The sequence below is a fragment of the Gymnodraco acuticeps genome, unplaced genomic scaffold (assembly GCF_902827175.1).
Source record: "Gymnodraco acuticeps unplaced genomic scaffold, fGymAcu1.1, whole genome shotgun sequence".
Classification (NCBI taxonomy): domain Eukaryota; kingdom Metazoa; phylum Chordata; class Actinopteri; order Perciformes; family Bathydraconidae; genus Gymnodraco; species Gymnodraco acuticeps.
This window is the reverse complement of record NW_022990271.1, coordinates 7,945,586-7,967,038: the sequence shown is the minus strand read 5'-3', so window position 1 is coordinate 7,967,038 and position 21,453 is coordinate 7,945,586. Positions and strand designations below refer to the sequence as shown.

The window sequence follows — 21,453 nt, the reverse complement described above, 5'->3', positions numbered from 1 at the left end:
AACACCAAGCTTGGCTAACTTTCCCCGGCAGGAAGTAGCAGCAGTGAAAACCCCAAGCCCAGCTGCGTCTGGTTTTAATCGGAGGAGGAGCAGCTCCAACCTTTGCACCACAGCGTCTCCCCTCCTGTACGGTCAGACTAGTCGAGATTAAATCCCACTCACCTTTGGTACCAAAACAATTCACCTTTACTTCAAAAGATTAACATCGATCGGTTATCCATTGCAGGAAATCCAAACATTAGAAGCATGCTCAGCGGGTTACGGGTACTTTAGTAAATCTACCGTTATGCAACATTTTAGAGAACTTGTACTTTATCAGAATCTTTCCTTTTTTTAAAATTTGACCAATTATAGACATACAATCAGCCGTTATAAGATGTACTGTTATGAATGTAACTACCAATATGGTTTAAATAATCCCCACCTCGGCCATTTTATGCTGCTCACAAGTTGATACATCAGTATTGAGAATGTAATAGCATACTGAAGATGATAGTTATACATAATGAACCATCACAGCAACTTTCACTACATTTCCCATTTTTGCTTTGTGACCCAAAAAGTGTTGTCCACCCTTTTGTCTCTTACATTACATTTGTCTTTTAAATGAGAATCAGATTCATCATGTACATTTTTACCTTTTAAAGGAACAACTCGCCTCCACTCAAGATTACCATGCTTTCTCAATAATGAAGGATTTACATTAAATAAAAATGTAGAGGGTAAATGCTTCCGATTAAAAGACACTATGATTGTGGTAAAATGACTGCCCACAATCCTTTGATAATGATACTAAACTTGTCTACCAAGCTTACTGTGTTGATGTTTTAAAGAAGGTTGAAGTCCATACAGAAAGAGTGCCTGTGGTGTGAGGTTAAATGTCTTCGTACTGTTTCTACACACGCTTCAGTAATGCATAACATAACATATTGTCATACTGATATTCTGTACACACTGTGAAGACCACTGAGACAAATGTAACATTTGTGATATTGGGCTATATAAATAAACATTGATTGATTGATTTGTTTCTTAGTGTTTACACCTAATAAATGCTGGGATTATGTGCGTTGGTCACAGCTCTGAGATGTGGTGGTGCGAGCCAGAGCTACATTTAGCTGGTGATTCAAAGCGCGTGTAATTCAGTCTGCCTGCTTTGACATGAAAGATTACGTCTAGAGGTGGCAGCACTGCAGTCAGCACTTCCTGTCACCAGCAAGGCTCTCATGGCTTTGTGGTCATTCAGAATTTAAGTTACAACACAACACTTAACAGAGAGTCACGTCTGACCTAAAAGAACGAGAGAGACAAGCTAAACTCGTTGCCAGTCATTTTATTTTGAGATATTTTGTAGAACAGGGGAACCAATGATTACAAAAAAAAGTCCATAAGTGTTCTACATGCTACACCTTAACCTAATTCATCATGCTTGCCTGGAAAAAGTACATAGAAATTGAACAAAAAACGTACAGTTAAAACTGACGTACATTATACTCACCATTAACTTTACTTAGATGTACCTTTCTCTTGCCTCCATGCACGCATTTTTTGAACATTACATTTAGATAAAAAATTAAGACTTTTAGGCGCTTCTTTAACCATAAAGCAGTTTTTCCATTAAAGACAGAATGCACCTATAAATAAAAAAACAAAAAGAATGATATCCATCTGGACAATATTGGTGGAAAATGGAAAGCCTCGACTTCTTTTAGAACATAAACGATGAATTTGCATCCTACCATAAAACAAAAGAACACTTCCACGCCCATATGGTGCCGAAAGGAAAATGGAAGTCTGTCCAACTCCTCGATCTTCAATAATCACATTGAAATAACACATTTTGATAAAATAAATATCGCATTTGCTAGAAATAAATAATGATTACTGTAACACCTCACTATGTTAAATGCTAAAGTGAGACAGATTTCATCTACGCGACCAGGATGGTCATGTGGGTAAAGCACTAGTGCGGCTTCGAGTGTCTCTCGCGGCTGTTACCTTGAGGTAGATAACACATTTACATCAACGCCTACGATAATGGTTTCTGCTGGCATCATGTGTCAGATTTACAGTATGTAAGGGTCATTAAGGAAGCTTTCTTCAGGGGAAAATGTCAAATGAAAAATGAAAAATAAAAAAGGGACATCCCACCCCCTTCCTTTTCGTTGTGTATCCCGTCCCAGGCAGGGCTGTTTGAAGCACTTTACATGCCCACAGCAACGCTAGCGTCTATCTCCCTTCCTTATTAACTGACAAACCTCGTCTCTTTGACTCCTCCCCACCATCCATTTTTCTTCTAGTTCCTTCTCTCCTGCTTTCCGTTCTTTTACAGTACTTAAGTGTGCGCGTGACATGCCAGTTTAGCAATGAGGGCGTAGACATAAACCCATGAAGGCCTGGTGGTCAAGGCTCAGAGCGAAGACCCCAACTCTTTAAAAATAACAAGTCACCCCTTTCAACTCTTAAAAAAAAAAAAAAATTAAAAGTAACCATGATAAAAAAAAAGGTATGAAATGATTCAAGTTCAATAATATATCATATTATTAAAAAAAGAAAAACATAAACAAAACTGCCTAGATTTTTCACTGTGAGGGAAGATATATATTTCTTTAATTAAGATGCTTGAAGATGCTGCTGTAGGTTTTGTGGGCGATCTGGGGGGAGCATTTCACAGCGCAGGGGGTGAGGGACGCCTGGATGGATTTCAGAGGCAAGTCATCGGGGGTGTCAAAGCCGGGCAGGGCTAGAGAGTCCAGCTGCACGTTCAGCACAATCTCCGTGTTCATGCCGAGGAAGCTCTCGTCCAGCTCTCTCCCCTCCGAGGGCTCCGTCTCAGGGACCACAGTGTCTGCGGCCCCCTCCTCCTTCCTGCTGAACAGGCGGTCCAGGTAGCTGGTGTAAGTGCTCTCCTTCTGGAGCTGGTCCTCTTTGTGTATGTCCCAGCATGCTTCGTCTATCAAACAGCCGTTCTCCCCGACTCTCTCCCCCGAGCCGAAGCTCTCCCAGGGGCAGGCGGGCCAGGGGCCGTCTCCCCCGACGACTCCCCCCAGCCCTCCTCCGCCTAACTGGGCGAGGTTAACCAGGCACTTCTCCTCCTTCTCCTGACTTATGGACTTGGACATGGAGCCTGAGCGGGCCACCTCCAGCTGGGAGACTGAGGAGTTGAGCTCGTTCAGGAGGCCCACCTCGCTGAGCAGGGCCGCCTCCGGACAGGGCTCCGGCTGCAGGCTCAGTTTGATGGTGCTGGCGATGAAGGAGTCAAAGTCCGAAGCCTTGGCTCTGCTGGCTCTGAGGCTTCTCCGTCTGGTGCTTCTCCTGCTCGCTGTCCTTCTCCACCGGACTCAGGGTCTTCTCCGCCTCCTTCAGTGCGATCTGGGCCTTCACCAGCCCGTTCTTCTCGCACTTGCTCTTGGCCTTGCGGTCCGCCTTCTCCTTGCTCTGCTGCTCCTTCCAGTTGGAGAGGTCGATGATGAGCTTGGGTTCGTAGTAGTGGTTGACTTCACTTTCCCTCCAGATGAGGTTGTCCAGGTAGGAGGGAGACACGGCCTTGTAGTTACAGGTGTGGCTACACTGCTGGTCACAGTATTTGTTCTCGTGGTGTTCGTCCTGCCAGGATCGCTCCGGCTGGAACAGAGTGGAGTAGTCGTAGGACGGCTCATCCAGGAACTTCTCCCGGTCTCCATCAGCATATTTACGAGGATCCACCTGGAAACAGACAACCATTAGACTTTCTGTCAAATGTACTTTGGATAAGACAAATTCAATAATATCCCTATACACTAAAAGCTTTGGTTTGAAACGTTTTTGTATTCTTAACCTATGCATCCTCACATTTAGGGAGCACATTATCAAACTTTATCTATAGCTTTCAAAAGTAAACCGAAGAGTTATCGTTTTAACATGTGTATGCAGATGTTTGTCACAATTCAAACACACCTGGACCTCCTCCTCGTCTGTTACATCAGAGAGAGCCCTGGGGTCGACCTGAACCTCGTCCGGGTCGTGGTTGCTGTGCAAGTGCCAGTCATTCTCTGACAGCTGGCTCTCATGATACCTGATGATAAAATGAAGGAGAGAGACTTCAGTACACAACAGACACATAACATGGAGCTCCAGTACATGATCAGACTACTCCAACAAACCATTAAACTCATTCAGAATACTCGTTAGGTGACCTTTATGTTCACATTATAACTGCTTGTTTAGCAGAGAGAAAAGCAAACTATTCTTCCCTGGAACTAATATCAAAATAATGTCAGACCAGGCTAAATATATAACTTGGTATCTCCTGCCTGGTGACAGAGAGCAGGGTTTGAGAGGGGACGCATCATACCTCTCCCAGGTGTGGCTGTGGCTCTGGTCCATGAGCAGGATATCATCGACTTCGTCCTCGATGTGGAAGGGGTGCAGAGAGACAGGCTCGTCCAGGGGGAAGGAGTAGTCGGCCATATAGGGGTGGGCCAGGGCCTCCTCCGCAGTGAGACGATCCATGGGGTTAAAGGTCAGGATCTTCTCCAGGAAATCCAGGGCTGCAGAGAGAAAGGACGTTGAGATGTAGGAAACATGTACATGTAAGAGTACTTGAGTACTTCTGAATGAAAGGGTGAGTGGTGCTCACCCTGGGGGCTGACGTCAGGCAGCAGCTTGGCCAGGGGGTTGTGAGGCTTGGACATGTCGCTGCGGATGAACACAGGGATGACGCTGTGGAGCTCCTGCCGGTCCTCCTCTCTCAGCACGGGGATGGACTCCAGGATCAGCTGCATCTGCGCCAGCTCATGGGCCCCTGAAACCCCCGGCAGACAACATTAGCCTCTTTCTTTGAAGAGTCCACACAACATCCACCGTGACTGATTCAGGGGTTTGGAGGAGAGGCTGAAGCAACAGATCATGAGAACAGAGATGTTATTTGCCTTGTGTTCAGCTCAAGGCAGTTTCAACAGATAAGAACAGTCAGTTTCGCCACCTCCAGCTGGATTTGCAAAAGAGGAGTATAATTAAAGTAAATGCAGATTGACTCTGGTCTCTCCGAACAAAGTCATTGACTAGCAGGACGAGCATTTGACATCCTCCGACATCAGAGTCATCCAACCTGCTCTAAAGGCTGTTTGCTAGTATGCGAGTACATGAGGTGTTACTGTGAGACAGACATAAGAACCAGAGTCGACATTTACCTGCAAAGAGGGTTTTCCCTGTGAGCATTTCAGCGAAGATGCAGCCTGCGGCCCACATGTCGATGGCTTTGGTGTAGTTGTTAGGAGAGAGCAGCAGGCGAGGAGACCGGTACCACTTGGTGACCAGACCTTCAGAGAGATGGCCCTGTGGTGGAAAAGGGACATGGCATATTTAGTGAGACCCTTACCCAAAGAATACATAGACTAGGGATGTCATCAGAACAGATACTTTGCTACCAACGCAAAGCGAGGATCCCTGGAGTGGTATTATGTGTTCAAACTTCATTCAGTAAAAATACGTATTAGATGAGGGTAATGTAGGGATGGCTATCATGATGTCTTTCATTTTGTGTGAGAAACTTGAATAAATACAGTTGTATCAAAAAAGGGATTGTGAGGCCGACAAGTGAGCGGCCCAACCAAGCAAGGAGGTAGAGGCAGAACGTCCAAAAATATAACCCGGTGTGGGCATTTATTACACTCGAGCACAGGACACAGCCTCAATCCTGCTGTTCCTGTGAGCACAGTCACCAGCCACAAGGATCTCACACACACACTACCAGCCCCAAAACAGACAGGGCAACAGAGCCTAAATACACACACTAATCAGCAATTAGACACAGATGGGGGGGAGGAGACAACACAGGGCACAGGCCCTTTCTCATTTCTCCAACTCCCCTCCTCGACTCCCATCCTCGAGACTTAGTCCCGCCCACAGGAGATGCAAGCGGAGGAGCCGAGGAGGGGAGCCGAGGAGAGAGGCGGGGAAGCAGCAGGCGGTTAGAGAAATTAGAACTCCTCTCCTCCGAGCGGTCATTTTAAAGAGACGTCCATTAATGATGACAGGAGGCACAGCAGCCCTCTGTCTGATGGACAGATGTGTTCATGATGACTTATATATATTTACTTTTATTCATTCACAGTGCGGTATAATGAGACAGTAACAGGCTACAGATGCGGACACACACACACATTTATATAAATATATACAATTTCAGAATCAAACAGAGCTCTCTCATAATAACGCAACACTATCAGAGACTGGATATATCCCATATATATTGAACACAACACGAGCCTAACGTGTCATCACGTGGTATATGTCTCGTCTGACTGGGGTGCAGTTCTGACCATGGTTCTGACGGAGAGCACCAGAACGCCGCTCCGGGACTTCAAAAATGGCAGTACCCATAAGGAGCCGTACACATGCTGCAGTTTCTGCGTGGCTGCGTCTTTAGTTGAAAGCCCAGTGGCGATCTGTCATACTGATCATACAGTCAATAACTGTGTTGTTATTAGCATCTGGTTAGCTAGCTATGCTAACGAATATAAGAAGCTTGTTCTACAACCAGTGAGGTAAAGGCACATCTTTATAGTTATACAAAAATAAGAGAATAAAGTAAACGGGTATAAAATACTATATGACAGTAAACAAAAGTTGTTATTAATAAACAAGAATACAGTTTGAAAGGGGAGTGATTTGTAAAATATCCATTAAAAAAAAAGTAAATCTGCTTACAGTTCCGTTTCATATGGGTGTTGAGAGATGTATCCATTGATCTCTTCATTTTGCTCTCAAAGTGCATCAGATTGATGCTTTCAACTTCAACATTAAAAAAAAAAAAAAATCTTCCCGGGGGAGCATGCCCCCCTAGAGGAGGTTAGGTCCCCCCCCCCACTTAAATCATGTCCACATGGATAGGAAACTAAATACATTTGCACACATCTTGTGTCCATATCTTTCTGTTTGGTGGTCATACCACACCGTGCACGTGCAATCGTGCATGCATGCACGAGTCATGGTGAGATATCTGGATTAAGAGGTTGCTTTTTCTTTGCACAGCATGAAAGAAAGGCCAAATGAATGAGCTGTGATTTTTAAGAAGAGGTCAATAATTTGTATGGCCCTCGGAGGATGGTGAAAAAAATGAAATGGCCCTTGAGAGGAAAAAGGTTCCCCACCCCTGCCCTAAAGCATAATCAGGCTACAGCTGTTGTGTATTTTATTATGAGAAGCACTAAATGGTTTTAGAAAAATATCGACTGTTTGTAGATATCTACTAAACTAGAGCAAATAAAGAGAGTAGGCCTGTTATACTGAGTGATATATATTATACACACTGCTCTGCGTTCTGCACGGACCTCACAGCTGTTCTCTCTGGAAACATCGCGACGCGATGAGAGCAGTTTCTAAAATAATGCAGAGCTGTCATTGGCTGAGATAAGTCCGACCGTGCGTCACGACGCTTTGAAACATCTCTGTTCCCGGAAATGCATCCACGAAGGAGCCGTGGAGGACCCATCAGTGTCTCCTCGGTTAGAGCTCCTCCAGAGAGCCTCCTCGACGCTCAATCCTCGAAGTGCATTTAGAGAAATGAGATGTCCTTCAACATGGCGTGCTGAAATTCATTTCCGGGTCACTACCGGAGGACCGAGGAGTCGAGGAGGGGGATTTGATGAAATGAGAAAGGGCCCCGGTGCACACAATCAGCCGTAACAGACATGGGGAAGGAGAACACTTTTCAGAATAAAACCAGCAAACAGAGACAGACAACCTAGAACACAGACAGATGCACACACTACATACATTTCGCCACCAACAAAGCTACACAATTCGTAACGGAGGCCGAGATCTACGGCCCCAAAGATCACCTCCGTTACAGGGATGTTTTAACATTATTGGAAAATAGAAAATTATGACCCATTTAAGTTCTCAACAAAAACAAATACAAAAAAGTATGCAAATGGTAATGAAAAAAGTGCACATTGAAGTACTTCAATGTGCACTTTTCAGTTGTTTTACCCTGGTAGCAGATAAGGTATTGAGAATGTTTCTTACTGGTATAAGCTACATGTCTGGTATTGTGACGTCCATAGACGCAACTATCTTTTTCAAAAACTACAGTAGTGCATGATCTGCTATGCCCTGGTGTTTGGTTCATTCAGTCAAAGATACCCTCAGTAATAGATGCATTGATTAGCATGACTTCATGTGCCTCTATGTGCCTTAAGAGCAGGGCTGCTAACAGGAATCCCAGAATGCCTGCTGCTCCTTGATGGTCCTGCTCCGTGCTGGTCACATACGCAACATGGAGCAGCATGGAGACAAAGACCCCAGAGAGACAGGGGGGAGATCAGACACGTGCAGGCCCAGTCAGCAGTCTGAGAGCAGGATAATCCCCCGCTGCCACACTCCCCTCTCACCAGTGACACCAATCTGCACTCCCACACAGAGCAGGGCTGCTCACGGGAACAGCACACTGAACACAAAGGAAATGGACCTGTGTGCACCCCAACTGGGGGGATGGGAGGGCGTAAACCAACACCCTCGCTGCCCTCTCTCACCCCACATGCAGTGGTAGTTTGTGGTGAGACTAAAATGGTTGGCTCCTGGTTCTGCCCAAAGTTAGCCTCCTCTACGTCACACTATGCTGGAGTGCATTAGTGCGATGAACACTCTTATTTTGATGGGCCTATAAATCCTATGTAGACGTGACTCCCTCCTTCAGAGGACTGGTAATCTGATCGTCTGAATTTAGCAGCGACACAATGAAACCTGTGAAAAGGGGAATTACAGAGCAGATCACACCTACTGACTGAAACTCATGGGAGTGTCCAGCTCCCATTCAGCCAGTAAACTGTCTTTTGTGAATGTGGTTACAATGGAGAAATACATGCAATCAGCTTAGCAGAGCATTGCCACAGATTTAGATTAGGTCAGCTTGAAAGAGCACCGGGTCGTTGCGTAAGGACAATTCTGAGAACGATGGACTCTGAACCAAAAGAGGCAGATTACAGTTTGCCTACCAGCTGAAGGCATTTAAGTGCATTAGCTAAATATTGCTGCTTGCCTCTAACTTTGACTTATGTCTAAGTGGGCCACTCACCACAAAGACAGAGACATAGGAATGAAAGCCTCAGCCATCTCAATAACTCTGACATCAGTTGGTGAATAACTTAACCACCTGATCTAGATCAAATAGGGATGACATTTAGTGACTCATAAAAGGCTCCCTCAGTGAGTCTGGCTGCGGTCAATCAAAGCGACCTTTAGCAGGTCTCAGTAAAGGTGTTTGCTGAAGAGACCGTGAGGTCATCCCCAAGCTAGTCTCCATTTGCAGGAAAAGGCTGTGCTGAAGCCTAAACGATATATTTTCTTGCTGGCACCAAAAGTATTTTAGTCTTCCCTTCGCCCACACACCCACACACACCCAACCACACACACACACACACACACACGTGAATCATTTCAAAACACTATTAATAGCAGGTTAAGAGGCGTTTTACTGCAGTCTCACATGGATTCACATGGAAATAAATCCATGGTTATCCATTAATAAGGTCCATATGTCTAATCAGGACTTTGGCTGGTCAGCATTATTCTTGCTAATTTAGGTTCCATTATAAAACTACCATTTGTTTCAAGAAACTACAGAATGTGAAAGGCCTTCTCTGGAATTCATTACAGCCGTCGACTCCCTGGAATTTGTCTTTGTCTAGATCCAGACAGGCCTGTTGCTAGATGAAAAATTAGGTCAAGTGTGTGTGTGTGTGTGTGTGTTCTTGAAGTGTTGTAGTTGTGTGTGTTCCAAGGGATGCTTGTGTGGACGAAATGGACGTGTACGAGTCCTCCTATCCCCTCTTCTCCTAACATTAAAAAAAAAATGACCATGTTTTTATCTCTTTACCGTCACAAATTAATAAATGTTATGCTGAACCAAAGGCATTCATACAATCCTTTATTCATAGGGAGCTTTCCAAGTTTTTAAATAATACAACTCCTGACTTATAGTCAAACACAAGTAGATAATGTACTTCATCAACGGGTTATTTGTATGTCCCACACAGATGTGTCTTGCACTTGTAGTCTTTACTTCATACGACAAAAGCCACATATCAAATAACTGGTTTGTGAACTTTCAAAGCTGATTCGACATTCAGACGACGCAATGAGATCATTTCCCGTCAAGAAAACAGAGGTGAAACAAAGCCAACAGCCTTTGTTAGTGTTGCGTTCAAATACAAAACAGCAACCAATGCTAAAGAGTAACGGAGCATCCACACTACAGCTTCAAAAAAAGCTTGGAGCTGGGCGTGTCTGAAGCTTGGGGATTTTATTCGAGGAACGCGACCAACAACCAATCACATGAATCTCCCGCCCCCGACATACAAAGCAAAAAACCCCGGGGATTTTATGTGAGCAATATATATATAAACTCCCCAAACAGGCAAAAACCTACCAGTTTCACCCTCTGTCTCTGCCACCTCCCTCCATGCCTGGTTCCTCCAGTTTGTATCCCGGTAGGTGAAGAGGGTCTGGTCATACACAACCGGGTGATTTGCTACGGCGATAATTAGTTTCTCCTCCATCTTTTTTTTAAATATAGAAATGAACGGCGGGATATCTCTCCCAGCTTAGACGCGGTTTGATTGGCTACGGCTTGAGCTGTCAGATTTTCAGAAACGGGATTTGATTGGCTGGCGCTGGCTACTCCGGCGGAGACGGACCGCTATGCTACCCACAACTCAGTTCGGCGAAAAGCGAGGCAACGTGACGTCACCCCATTCAAAGTGAATGGGCAGACGCGTTGGAAACTGTTTTTGAAGCAGTCGACGCTGTAGTGTGGACGCAGCGTAAGTGTTGTATTATTTTGTAATACCCTTGTTGTGGACTACAGCTAGAAATGAACTCAAGCTTTATATAAGCTTCAAATGCTGCCCTGAGCAAATCTCCCACAACAAGACAAAGAGCGGGCTGGGAAAAGGAGGGGACTCGGGGTTGGAGAAGTTGGAAGAGTGCATGTGAATTCTTGCCATTCTTGATCCTCGGCCACCACGAGGGCCGGCCTTAAAGTTCACACAGGCAGAAATGGCCTGCTTTCTGAGACAAAGGAAAGATAGCCCAGGTACTCCTGGCAAGCGTGACAAGAGCTTTACTCCAAACCAACCGTCCAGGGTTATTAAAAGCCTAAATTGAATTTAAGGAATTATGTTTTGTATTGACCAAAGCAACGTAAAACAAAAGTAAAGTAGGAGGAAATGACTTGCGCCTACTTTACGGACACATAATTCAATACCACATTATTGAAACTACGCCAGAAACTGAGGTTCCCCGGCAAGGAGCGCTTCTTTATTTAGGCACAACGTTATTCAAATAACATGCACTCAGCCGCCCAGCTGCTCTGCCTCACCAGGCCTGCTAGAACAGGGTGGTTGTGAAAGGACATCTTCCCTCAGTAATTCTGCAATAACGTCCAGACAGCACTGAAGCCAGATGTTTTCTTAACGCCGTCACATTTCACCAGGCACCAGTGTTGTGTGGGGGTGATGGGTTCATATTCAAACAAGCCTCATTTGCTCCCAGACGAACACTCAATCAGATGACTAGGTGCCATGAAAAAGTGGCTGGTTGAGATATCAGTGTTCTCTCTTCCCCCACCCACACCACTATTGTTATCGGAGTAGAGACAGACACAACACAGCTACAGAGCTTTGAAAAAGAGCAGGGTCAAAACCATTTAAAGTCAGTATTGCTACAGGACTACAGCGTACGTATCCTTGACATCAAATCAGCAGCAGTAGTAGAGCAGACAAAAGTCAGACACACAGGAGATGAACCCAGTCAAGCAGCTTTTCAATACCCACTTGCCTGCATATTTCCCATCAGGAAAAAACTGCTTATATAGAGGAAAAAAGCCCCCATGGTTAAAGCTGCTGTAAGGGAGGAATGTATACAAGTTGGGTGGGTGGATACAGTGAATGAACTGTGTGAGAAACTCTCAGTTCTTCCCAGAAACTATGAGCCCTCGACTTCCTCTTCATATTGCAGAGAGCTATTGTCTCACCTAAGATATGTGAAACCAGAGCAGGTCAGTTCTGGTAAACAAGTATGAGTCTCAGAGTGATGCATGCTGTGGATCCAGGCTGTGTTAGGGATATGAATCAGGCTGGGCCAACCGGAGGAATCACATCACGTGAGCCAACTTCAGACTAATGACTAATCTGAGACACGAGTGAGCGTCTGACTGCCTCTGCGCCTTAAAGAGCGCCAACAGCTACAGGAGAGGGAGAGAGAGAGAGCGAGAGAGAGAGCGAGAGAGCGAGAGAGCGAGAGAGAGAGAGGAGAGAGAGAGAGAGAGAGAGAGAGATAGAGAGAGAGAGAGAGACAGAGAGAGAGCGAGAGAGACACTCCCCATGCTAGATGTCCTCACATCACACCACCATATGACCTTTGATTGGAATTTCCTCATCCCTTTAAAAAGGTGACAGAAACACAAGGGCAATACAGACCCTCCACCTGGCTACAATTAGACAGGGTGTCCCAAACTGTTCTCATACTCCGGACAAAGCAACCTACTTATTGGGACCATTACATTGCCCCACAAAACCAAATGCCAGGGTTATAGACAGCATTAAAGTGTGTTTACATTCAACATTTAACATCTGGATTTGTATGCCCTGGTTCAAATGATTGCTGGCATCTGATAAAAGACAAGGAAAAGGACACAAAGAAAACCACCTTCTCAAGGACCCACTTGTTTTATTTATATAAAATAATGACCTCAGGCAAATTGAACTTGGCTGTTAATAAAAAAAGACCGTTGTTTTATCAACAGCATGTCCTTTATTTATCCGCTCCCGGCCTGAAGTCAAATTATCATTATATGCAGACGTTGGCTAAAGGCTGAATTATTTCTGTTTTGCCCATGCCACAAATCAAATATTTGACACATTTCCCCCTGGGAGTGAACATTATCTTCCACTTTATCATGAACCCACACATTTCTATTTGTAGGCATTAGAATAGAGCCCATTCTCAGGGCTAGCTTTATAAATGTTTTCCACAGCCTTGCTCTCCTGACAAGGGAAACAGAGGCGTTACCTCAAGGAACCACATCCCGTCTTGTTTACATCCTGCTGTGACACTGCATCACCCAGGAGGCCTACCCATTACTTAGCAATGACACCCCGCGTCGGAGCAGCAAAGCATTGATCTTTGGGCAAACATTGCCAAGCCGGCTCTTCTTCTTATAGCTCTTGTCTATGTAGCATTTCAACACACTGCTCATCACAAAAAACATGAAACACTTATATTCCCCACCAATAGAAGACTGGGCCTACCTTGTGAGAGTAGTGTGGGTCCATGATGCGGGCCAGGCCAAAGTCCCCGATCTTCAGCACCAGGTCCTCAGTGTTGACAAACAGGTTGGCAGGCTTGAGGTCGCGGTGCAGAACGTTGGCAGAGTGGATGTACTTTAGGCCCCTAAGGAGCTGGTACATAAAGAGCCTTGCATGGCCCTCAGAGAGAAGGCCCCTCTCCAGCAGCTGACACAGGTCCGTGTCCATGTATTCCTGCACGATGTAGACCGAGTTGACCTCTGTCAGAGACACCACGTCCTCCGTTAGCCTGCGACCATTGGGGCCCAAAGTTTCAAACACCTGGAGAAGTAAGAAGAAGGATCAGTGTGGAACTCCAAAATGGATGTTTTGTTTTTCCCAGCCCCAGATGATATGATAAATAGTCTTTGTGACATCATGCAGAGCACTTGCCCCTCACCTTCACAATGTTGTCGTGATCGAGGCGCCTGATGATCTTGATTTCCCGCAGTGCATGCTTCACACTCTGGGGGTCGGTAAGGATGATTTTCTTCACGGCAACACGCTTGTCACAGTCTGTATCAACTGCTGAGAACACCAAGCCGTTGCCCCCGTAGCCCAGAGGCTTTAAGTCCATGTAGCGAGAACCCAGGTCGAAACCGTGGATGTTCATCAGGGACTCAAACTTCTCTGCCATGGCGACTGTTTTCAGGTTTACTCCAAGCTTCTGGTAACGATTGGCTTCTGGCCTGTTTCCAAGTCCAACTTAACACCAACGGAGGAATTGATCTGACTATTCAGATACTTCAGCGGCTGAGCTAACTGACCCCTGTATAGACGACTACTGAGTCCCCCGTCTAGCTGTCACTGGGAGATTTGGGGTATTAACATGTGTTCAAAGTTTTGATCCATCTTGGATAAGGAGAGTAAATATAAAAGTTGAAATGTTCCTCTAGTTCCAGGTGTGTGGATATATTTAGGGGAACGTTTTTTAGTAAACTTGGGTTTATAGTATGCAATGGAATGGACTGTGAGGCCAATTAAAAAACACTGAGACTATATTCAATTATAAAAAAACATGTAGTTGCATCCTTACAGTGCAGATACATTCAGTGTATGACTGGTCCTGAGCAGCTTCATAGATTTTTTTTTTTCTTCTTGTTTGTTTTTTAACTGTACATTTCCCGTCAAGTCATCTGATCTATAAAACTGAAATTAGTCTGGCCTAGAAGTCTTCAAAGTAAATGTTCACCCTCAATGATCAGGTGGCTCAAGCTCGCCACAGTCGCAATCAAAACTGTCCTCCATTTTACTTGGGTATAAACTGAAAAACAAGAGAAAAACAGAAGAAGAAAAATGTAAGAAAAATAATCGAGAAGTTTTAAGTGTAGGATTTAACAATATCATTTCCCCACAGAATAACCTACCATTGCCCCAAAACACTGACACACATGTATTTTAACCAAAATACTGAAACACTTGAAATTAGGTTTTTGTGATACTGGATTGATTATTTATGAATAGTTCATATTAAAACATTGCTGGCACTGTTCATTTGGTTTTGCAATGAGATGTTACATAGACTCAGACTGTGATAACTGCAAATGCAACTGTTATATTTACATATAGAAATGTTCAGATTAAATCCATATGATGGTGTGTTCTTTATACTTTATCAGAACTCCTAAAGTATCTACAGTATCGCAGTAGTTTGACTGATACCACCAATATTATGACACAGCATTTCAACATTTCACAAAATCATAAATCCCCAAAAGACCCCACATTGCGTTAAAATACCGCCAAACCTAACCCTTACTACATTTGTTAGGGTTTTCCCAATAGCTTTATTTGTAAAGCACTTTAAAACCTCCAGACCAACGTGCTGTACAGAGAAATAAATAAATACAATACAAAAACATACAAAACACAAATAAACAAGAAAAAAATAACAGCCATAAAGTTAAATAGACACACCATTTAAAAGCAATAAAAGTAACAATTGTCAAAGTATCAAACATGTACAAACCAAACCGTCTCATTCAACTGCTTTAGTTTTAACCATATACTCTATGTAACGTGGTGTCATTAATGACTTAATTTACTGAGATTATAGCCACATGGTGGTGTGTTATTTATACTTTACCAGAACTCCAAATTCTTTTTTTTTAAAGTCGCAATATATCGCTTTGCATATAGTATTGCAGTACTTTGAATGATGGCAATAACACAGACGTCTACATTTCACAAAACTATATTTAGACAAACAAAGGACCCAGCGTTGCGTGAGAATACAGTCAAAATGTACACTTACTAGATGTGTTAAGGTTTTCACAAAAGCATTGGACAAGCCAAGCAGTGGGATTCACCTGCTTTAGTTTTAGCCACAGACTGTAGGTAACGTGGTGTCATCGTGGGTGTCATTAATGGAAACTATCCCTCCACTCCCTGCACCGCTCGCTAGTCCGGTTTCAGGGTATCGATAAACCTGTGAGATAACCCACAGAGGCTCAACTTAGATTAACCCCTAAGGGGATCTTACATGGCACACATTGAAGACAAAAAAACACAGCGTTTGAGCCTATCTTTACACCGACTATGTGCAGTCTTCACCCGGTCTGTGACTGGCGGAAAAAACCAAGCATAACGGCGAGCTGACAAGCTGCTGACAGACCCCGGTCGGTCTACTTGGTTTTATATATCACATAGCACATCCTGTCGGTAACACACAGGTGAACCATACTACAAGGAAAACACAGATATAAACACACTGCCTGTTTCATAAATAACACAGATAGCGTTAAAGAGAGAGCCACGGATAGCGCGAACAAAGGAGCCGCTGTTGGCGGAGGATCCTGACTACGTGGAAACAGCTTAGACAAAGCAGGGTTAAACCGCTAAAAAAAAGAACATACACATTTACAGTGAAACGACAGGCAATGTGAGGAACAGAGACAACAGCCAACGTATAATATATTACTCACAGTCCGTATTCGTCGCATTGGTTTGTGTTTAATGAAACCCTGGCGAGGGTAGACTGGGCTCTCGAGCTCTACGGATCTGTTGCAATCGCCATTGAGGCTGAGCACAGCTATGAAAGGCAGCCTGACGTCACGGCGCTGCCTTCATGGACCCTCGGAAATATTCCAACTACGATCAATCTGGCTGTGGACCAATACCACTGTTTGGCCTTCAAGGCTTCATATAATTGAACAACTAATATTTTTTTATTCAATTATGGTAATTATTGTTTTATTACACAAATCTCAGTTAAAAATAAGTAATATCCTGAAACCAATTTTAGGTTATAAGGTTCATTAACGAAAACGTAGAGGCAGTAAACTAACACAAATGTTGTCATTTACATCCTTTTAACAGAGATCATTTGAGGCATTTATTACAAGTATTTGAAATCACTTTAAAGGCTACATTAAACATTTTTTTTAAAGATCCCTTAAACATATCACTGTTTTATCTTCTAAATAATGTAATCACATTGTAGTAGAGATACACAAACGGGTTTTTGGTCTGAAAGTGATGTTTTCCCTGAAATAAATAAGTAAAACAGAAGCCAAAGTAGCAGATACTTTTAGCAGTAGTCTATGGGTGCATTGCAGTCTTACATGCAGTAGCCTAATACAGGCTTATACGATGTTGTAGTCTTTATCAAAAACATAGCACTGCAGAGTTGGTCGTTTCAGCATTACAACTTCGAGCCAAGGGCAGTATTTGAAAGCATCAGGAGTCATTAAACATGTCTTAAAAATTACAAACCACGTGACACAGGTGGACTAATATTCCAACTCAATATTAAATCACGGTATATGGATTCAATGATAACGTTAATAATCCTTGAGGTAAACAAGAATGCCATAATCAAAGCAAAGTTCAAACGCTCTGGAAAAATAGTTATCATCTAGCCAGCTAGATACATTAGCAAAAGGCATAATCCCTGAAACAAATGACTATGCGAAGAAAGACAAAATGATGATTATTTTATCAGTTAAAATATGAAATAAATAATCCATGATAAAGGGTAGGGATAAACATAAGTAATCTGTTTCCCATAGAATATAGTCTATCGGAGAGATGTTGAAAAAACAATCCCAGGTGATACACTTGCACGAAAATACTTCAGACCAGAAACTTAGTTGCGTATTTTGCATATATCAGTTATCTCAGTAGGCCTATGTTTTTTATTATTATTTTGTATTCTCTTAAATTTAAATAAACGCGAAATGCTTGACCTGCCTGCAATGATCTAGATAGAAAAGCAGTCTTTCCACAGGCTTTAGTCTGGTCCATTTCATCCATGTGTTTTTTACATAAGTTGTTGTTTGTTTATTCTTTGCGCATATAGGCTCTTGTTTCCGGATTGATCCACGATTAGTTGTTTTCCTTAGGTTGGTATTAAGGTTGTTTTCCGATTATGGCATGCAGTAGGCTATTTGATTAATCTTGTCAGTGAGAAAATGGACATTCCACTCACTGCAGCTTGCGGATTTAGAAAGTCCATCTGGCACAGAGCTTCGCAGGGTGTTTCTGTTTCAACGGTCCGCCCTCACATCCGATCGCCACGAGGCTTACGCATCCCGAGCAAAACAAAGTCAAGAGCTCAATGAAGGTATTAATGCATGTTCAGGCCCCCCATTGAGACTGCGGTGGGTCCTCTCTCGTTGTGGATGCTGTGAATGGATGATGGTGTGGGAGTGCTGGCATGCAGGCAGCAGCATCACAGCCGCAGCATCAGCATCCGCAAGCAGACCATGTGGGGACCCATGTGCCCGAGAATGCAGATTCCTCTCTCAGGCCGGGATGGGCTCTGCGATGGAGAACAGGAGCTCCATGCGGACCGAGCAGGATGCGTTAGACTCAGAGAGCGATTATTGTGCCGGCCCGGTATTAATGGAGAGAGAATTCTGAGAAAACACACAATATGCCTTTCATGCTTGATTTAGGTATGTGAGGTCGTAGTTCATGACAATGTTGTAGTACATCAATCTCAAATATATAAAGTTATGTAATAATAATTGACAGACCTTTAGGATACCTGAAATATTCCCTTAGTCATATTGTAATCATTCCTAATTGTGTTATAGGTGTAATACCTAATAGGTTATTTGTACATTGAATGGATTTGATTTTTATAATCTGTTAGAAAAAGGTTGAAGTAATGTGCTGTTTTTTCTTTTTGGTATTGGAGAAATAAAGCCTATAACTGAGTAAAACAAAAGCCACAGATGAGCTCCAATTACCTGCAGTCATAGTTAATGTAATAATATAGGCTTTAGTATTTTAACATCTGATATCATTAACTTTAAAGAGAGTGGAGAAATGAGAGGCATAATGATTGCCATTACATTTATTTTTCTTTCAGTCTAAAGCCGAGGAAAGGAAAACGTGAACGAAACTGTTTTAAAAAAGTTTATATTTTCCTTTATTCATTTTAGATTAACACTGTATCATGCTAAAATTATACTATTAATCAAAGTGTTGACTCCCCTCCCATACTGGAAGGTCACAGGTCAAGTTACGTCAGGTTTCTTATTGCTCTAATGCTCTTTCACAGATGGAGCCAAGACACTTTTGTCTTCCACAAGTCAGAAAACAGAGAGAGACAGTGTAAAATGTCATATCATCATATGATTGATTAGGTATTTCTACATGGCTGCCCATTTGTGAAATCCACTGTCTGCGGTAGTTGAAAGAATGGAGGTCAGGAAAGGTTAAGATGCACCTCACCATACCTGTTTACAACGTACATCCCTCAAATGTTGTTTGTTTTGGAGAAGAAAGAATAATACATGATTTGTTTTGTGTATTTACAATTACTAACAACGTGAATCCACCAGGGTCAGAGTCTGCTGCAAGCCACCCCTTGTACACCATGAGACAAATTATTGACATCAAGTCTTTGACTTTGAGTATTAGTAGCATCAATGAAAGCCACTCACAGTCACTGTTAATGTCTTATTGCTGTTATACTCTAATCCAAAAAACTTTTAAATACATAAAATGTATTTAGTTGGTGCTTTTATTTAACGAATGGTACAAGAAGTGCATTTCAACCATCGAGATACAACCGAAAAATATGCAAGAATAATGACAGAAACAAAACAGACGCTCTGCTTTTCCAATCCAGGCGTCTTGTTTGTTAAGTATAGTTTGACGGAAGTAGCTGTTATCCATGTTCCTCTGCTGGTGGTATTACTCTGTGACACACACTTCCAAACTGTCCCATTCCTGCATTACTTTCCTCTATTTCACTACTAAAACAAAACTCATCAACTGTTCTCCCATCCACGCAAAACAAACATCTGATCCCAGAAAGTCATCACATTCATGTCATCTTGTTCCTTTGCCAAAATCAATCTTTCCTGCCACTTACCAAGGCTGACATTCTCCTGGGACGACTGGAGCATCATGGTAAAGAAGTTAAAAGTCCATCCAGGAGAGTTTTACCGTATAGCCAACACTGGTGAAGAGTGCAGTCCAGTATCTCCCTGTGTATGTGTGGGTAAGTGTGTTTTCAGAGCTTTGGAAACGTGTTATCCTACTCCATGTGCCTCTGGTTGTGAGGTGGAGTTCCATGGAGAGTTAATATAGGCCAGGCCGGAGAGGGGAGGAGACTGCTCTGTTTATGGTCTGGCCTGTCAGCGTGTCACCATTAGGGCCCAGTGCCACCTTTCTCTTTCACTGCTACTTTCTTCTACTTCCTTTTTTTTGTTACTTTCCAAACTGCTACATTTCTCCTAAGCTGTTGGTCCAGTCCTAACGGAAACAGAGCTCCTATCCTCGCCTGCTCTGAAACATATCCCTGTTTCTGGCTGAAAGCTTAGCAGATCCAGTTTTTGCAATTCATGATTTTTTATCTGTCAGCTCCAATAAAAAGATTACCTATTTGTAATGTGCAGTGAGTGTTCCGCTTCCAAAACACATTTGAATGAAATGAAAAAAAACACACTCTTGATTTCTGTAAGCACACGCACACAGTTTGTCAAAAATATTCTTGACAGGCGTGCTGTTTTCCCTCTGAAGGGGAGTGTTAATGTTTTATTGCTTGCTGTAATAGTAAGAATCAGTGGGGGGGATATGAAATTGTGAATCATGAAATGCCTGTTTTCCTCCTGCCTCACAAATCAGAAATGTTATTCTCACAACATCACATGGTGTCTGCCACTCGCTGCCTGCAAGACTGTCCTGCTGGCTAGACTCCCTCCTCTTGTTCTGCTCGTCATATGGCAGGTTGTGCATATTGTGACAGACTGGCGTGTTTGGACTGTAGGAAGAAATGTGCGTGTGTACTTGTTTGATATTCAAACCAGACTGCTGCAGGGTCTGGACCATCTGTGTTATCAAAATATCTAAATGGTGGTACATGTATGAGGAAATTAGGGAAAAGCTGTGGGTTATATTCTTCCTTTGACAATGCCATTATTTATTTTACATAAGAGACTTTTTCATGTATTTTATAGACAAACATGTGTCCCCTCTGTGTAAAGAGATTCGCTCACTTTTTGTCCTGATGTCATAACGATTTGTCTTGCTTGTGTAGCCAATAACCAACCAAGGTAACCCCCCCCCCCCCCACACCACACACACCTTATCACCTGAATCTCCTCCTAGAGCACCATTGGGTTCTTTTTAACCAAATATCTCAGAGGGGCGTGGGGAGTGGCTCCTTATTTTCATTTCACTTTTGAAACAGGGCTGAAACAGAGGGGTTTATGGGATGCTACAATGCATGATCTGTTTGGTATTTCGAGAGATCAGGTCATGATTTCTGATTTCTGAGACCTTTAAGTAATGACCTGGGATGCATGCAGTGTTAACCTTTGTGTATGTGTGTGTAGGCTTGGTGCCACGTGACTCTACTATAACCAAGCGTGTCAGGGCAATGCTGTACTTAGTTGATGAACACCATTCATTAATGACTCGCTGATTACCCTAAAGGAGAACAGTCATTACACAACACAACTCACCGAAGCAGAATGGTGGCTCTCTCTAACACTAGCAGTCAGAGGGATTAACTCTGTTCTGTGTTGCTTCTTCTGTTTTCTTCTGTTGAACAGAAGTTTGTCTCACTGGACCTGAAGTCAAGGTGCAGAACAGATCGAGTGGCCATTTGACCCTCACAGGAGCTGTGTTATCACACACCCTGCTCTTGTGAGATACCACGCAACTC

At 43.3% G+C, this 21,453-nt stretch overlaps 1 protein-coding gene across 1 annotated transcript; it reads right to left on the bottom strand.

Annotated features, from left to right (window-relative positions):
- Positions 1-1,317: 1,317 nt before the first annotated feature.
- On the bottom strand, positions 1,318-17,989 carry mapk6 (mitogen-activated protein kinase 6). The gene is given in 9 exon segments (XM_034221201.1): positions 1,318-3,266; positions 3,268-3,705; positions 3,937-4,054; positions 4,334-4,529; positions 4,619-4,783; positions 5,172-5,316; positions 13,293-13,610; positions 13,729-14,592; positions 17,758-17,989. Coding segments are annotated over 8 exon segments (2,274 nt in total). The 5' UTR covers positions 13,966-14,592; positions 17,758-17,989; the 3' UTR covers positions 1,318-2,609.
- Positions 17,990-21,453: the final 3,464 nt, after the last annotated feature.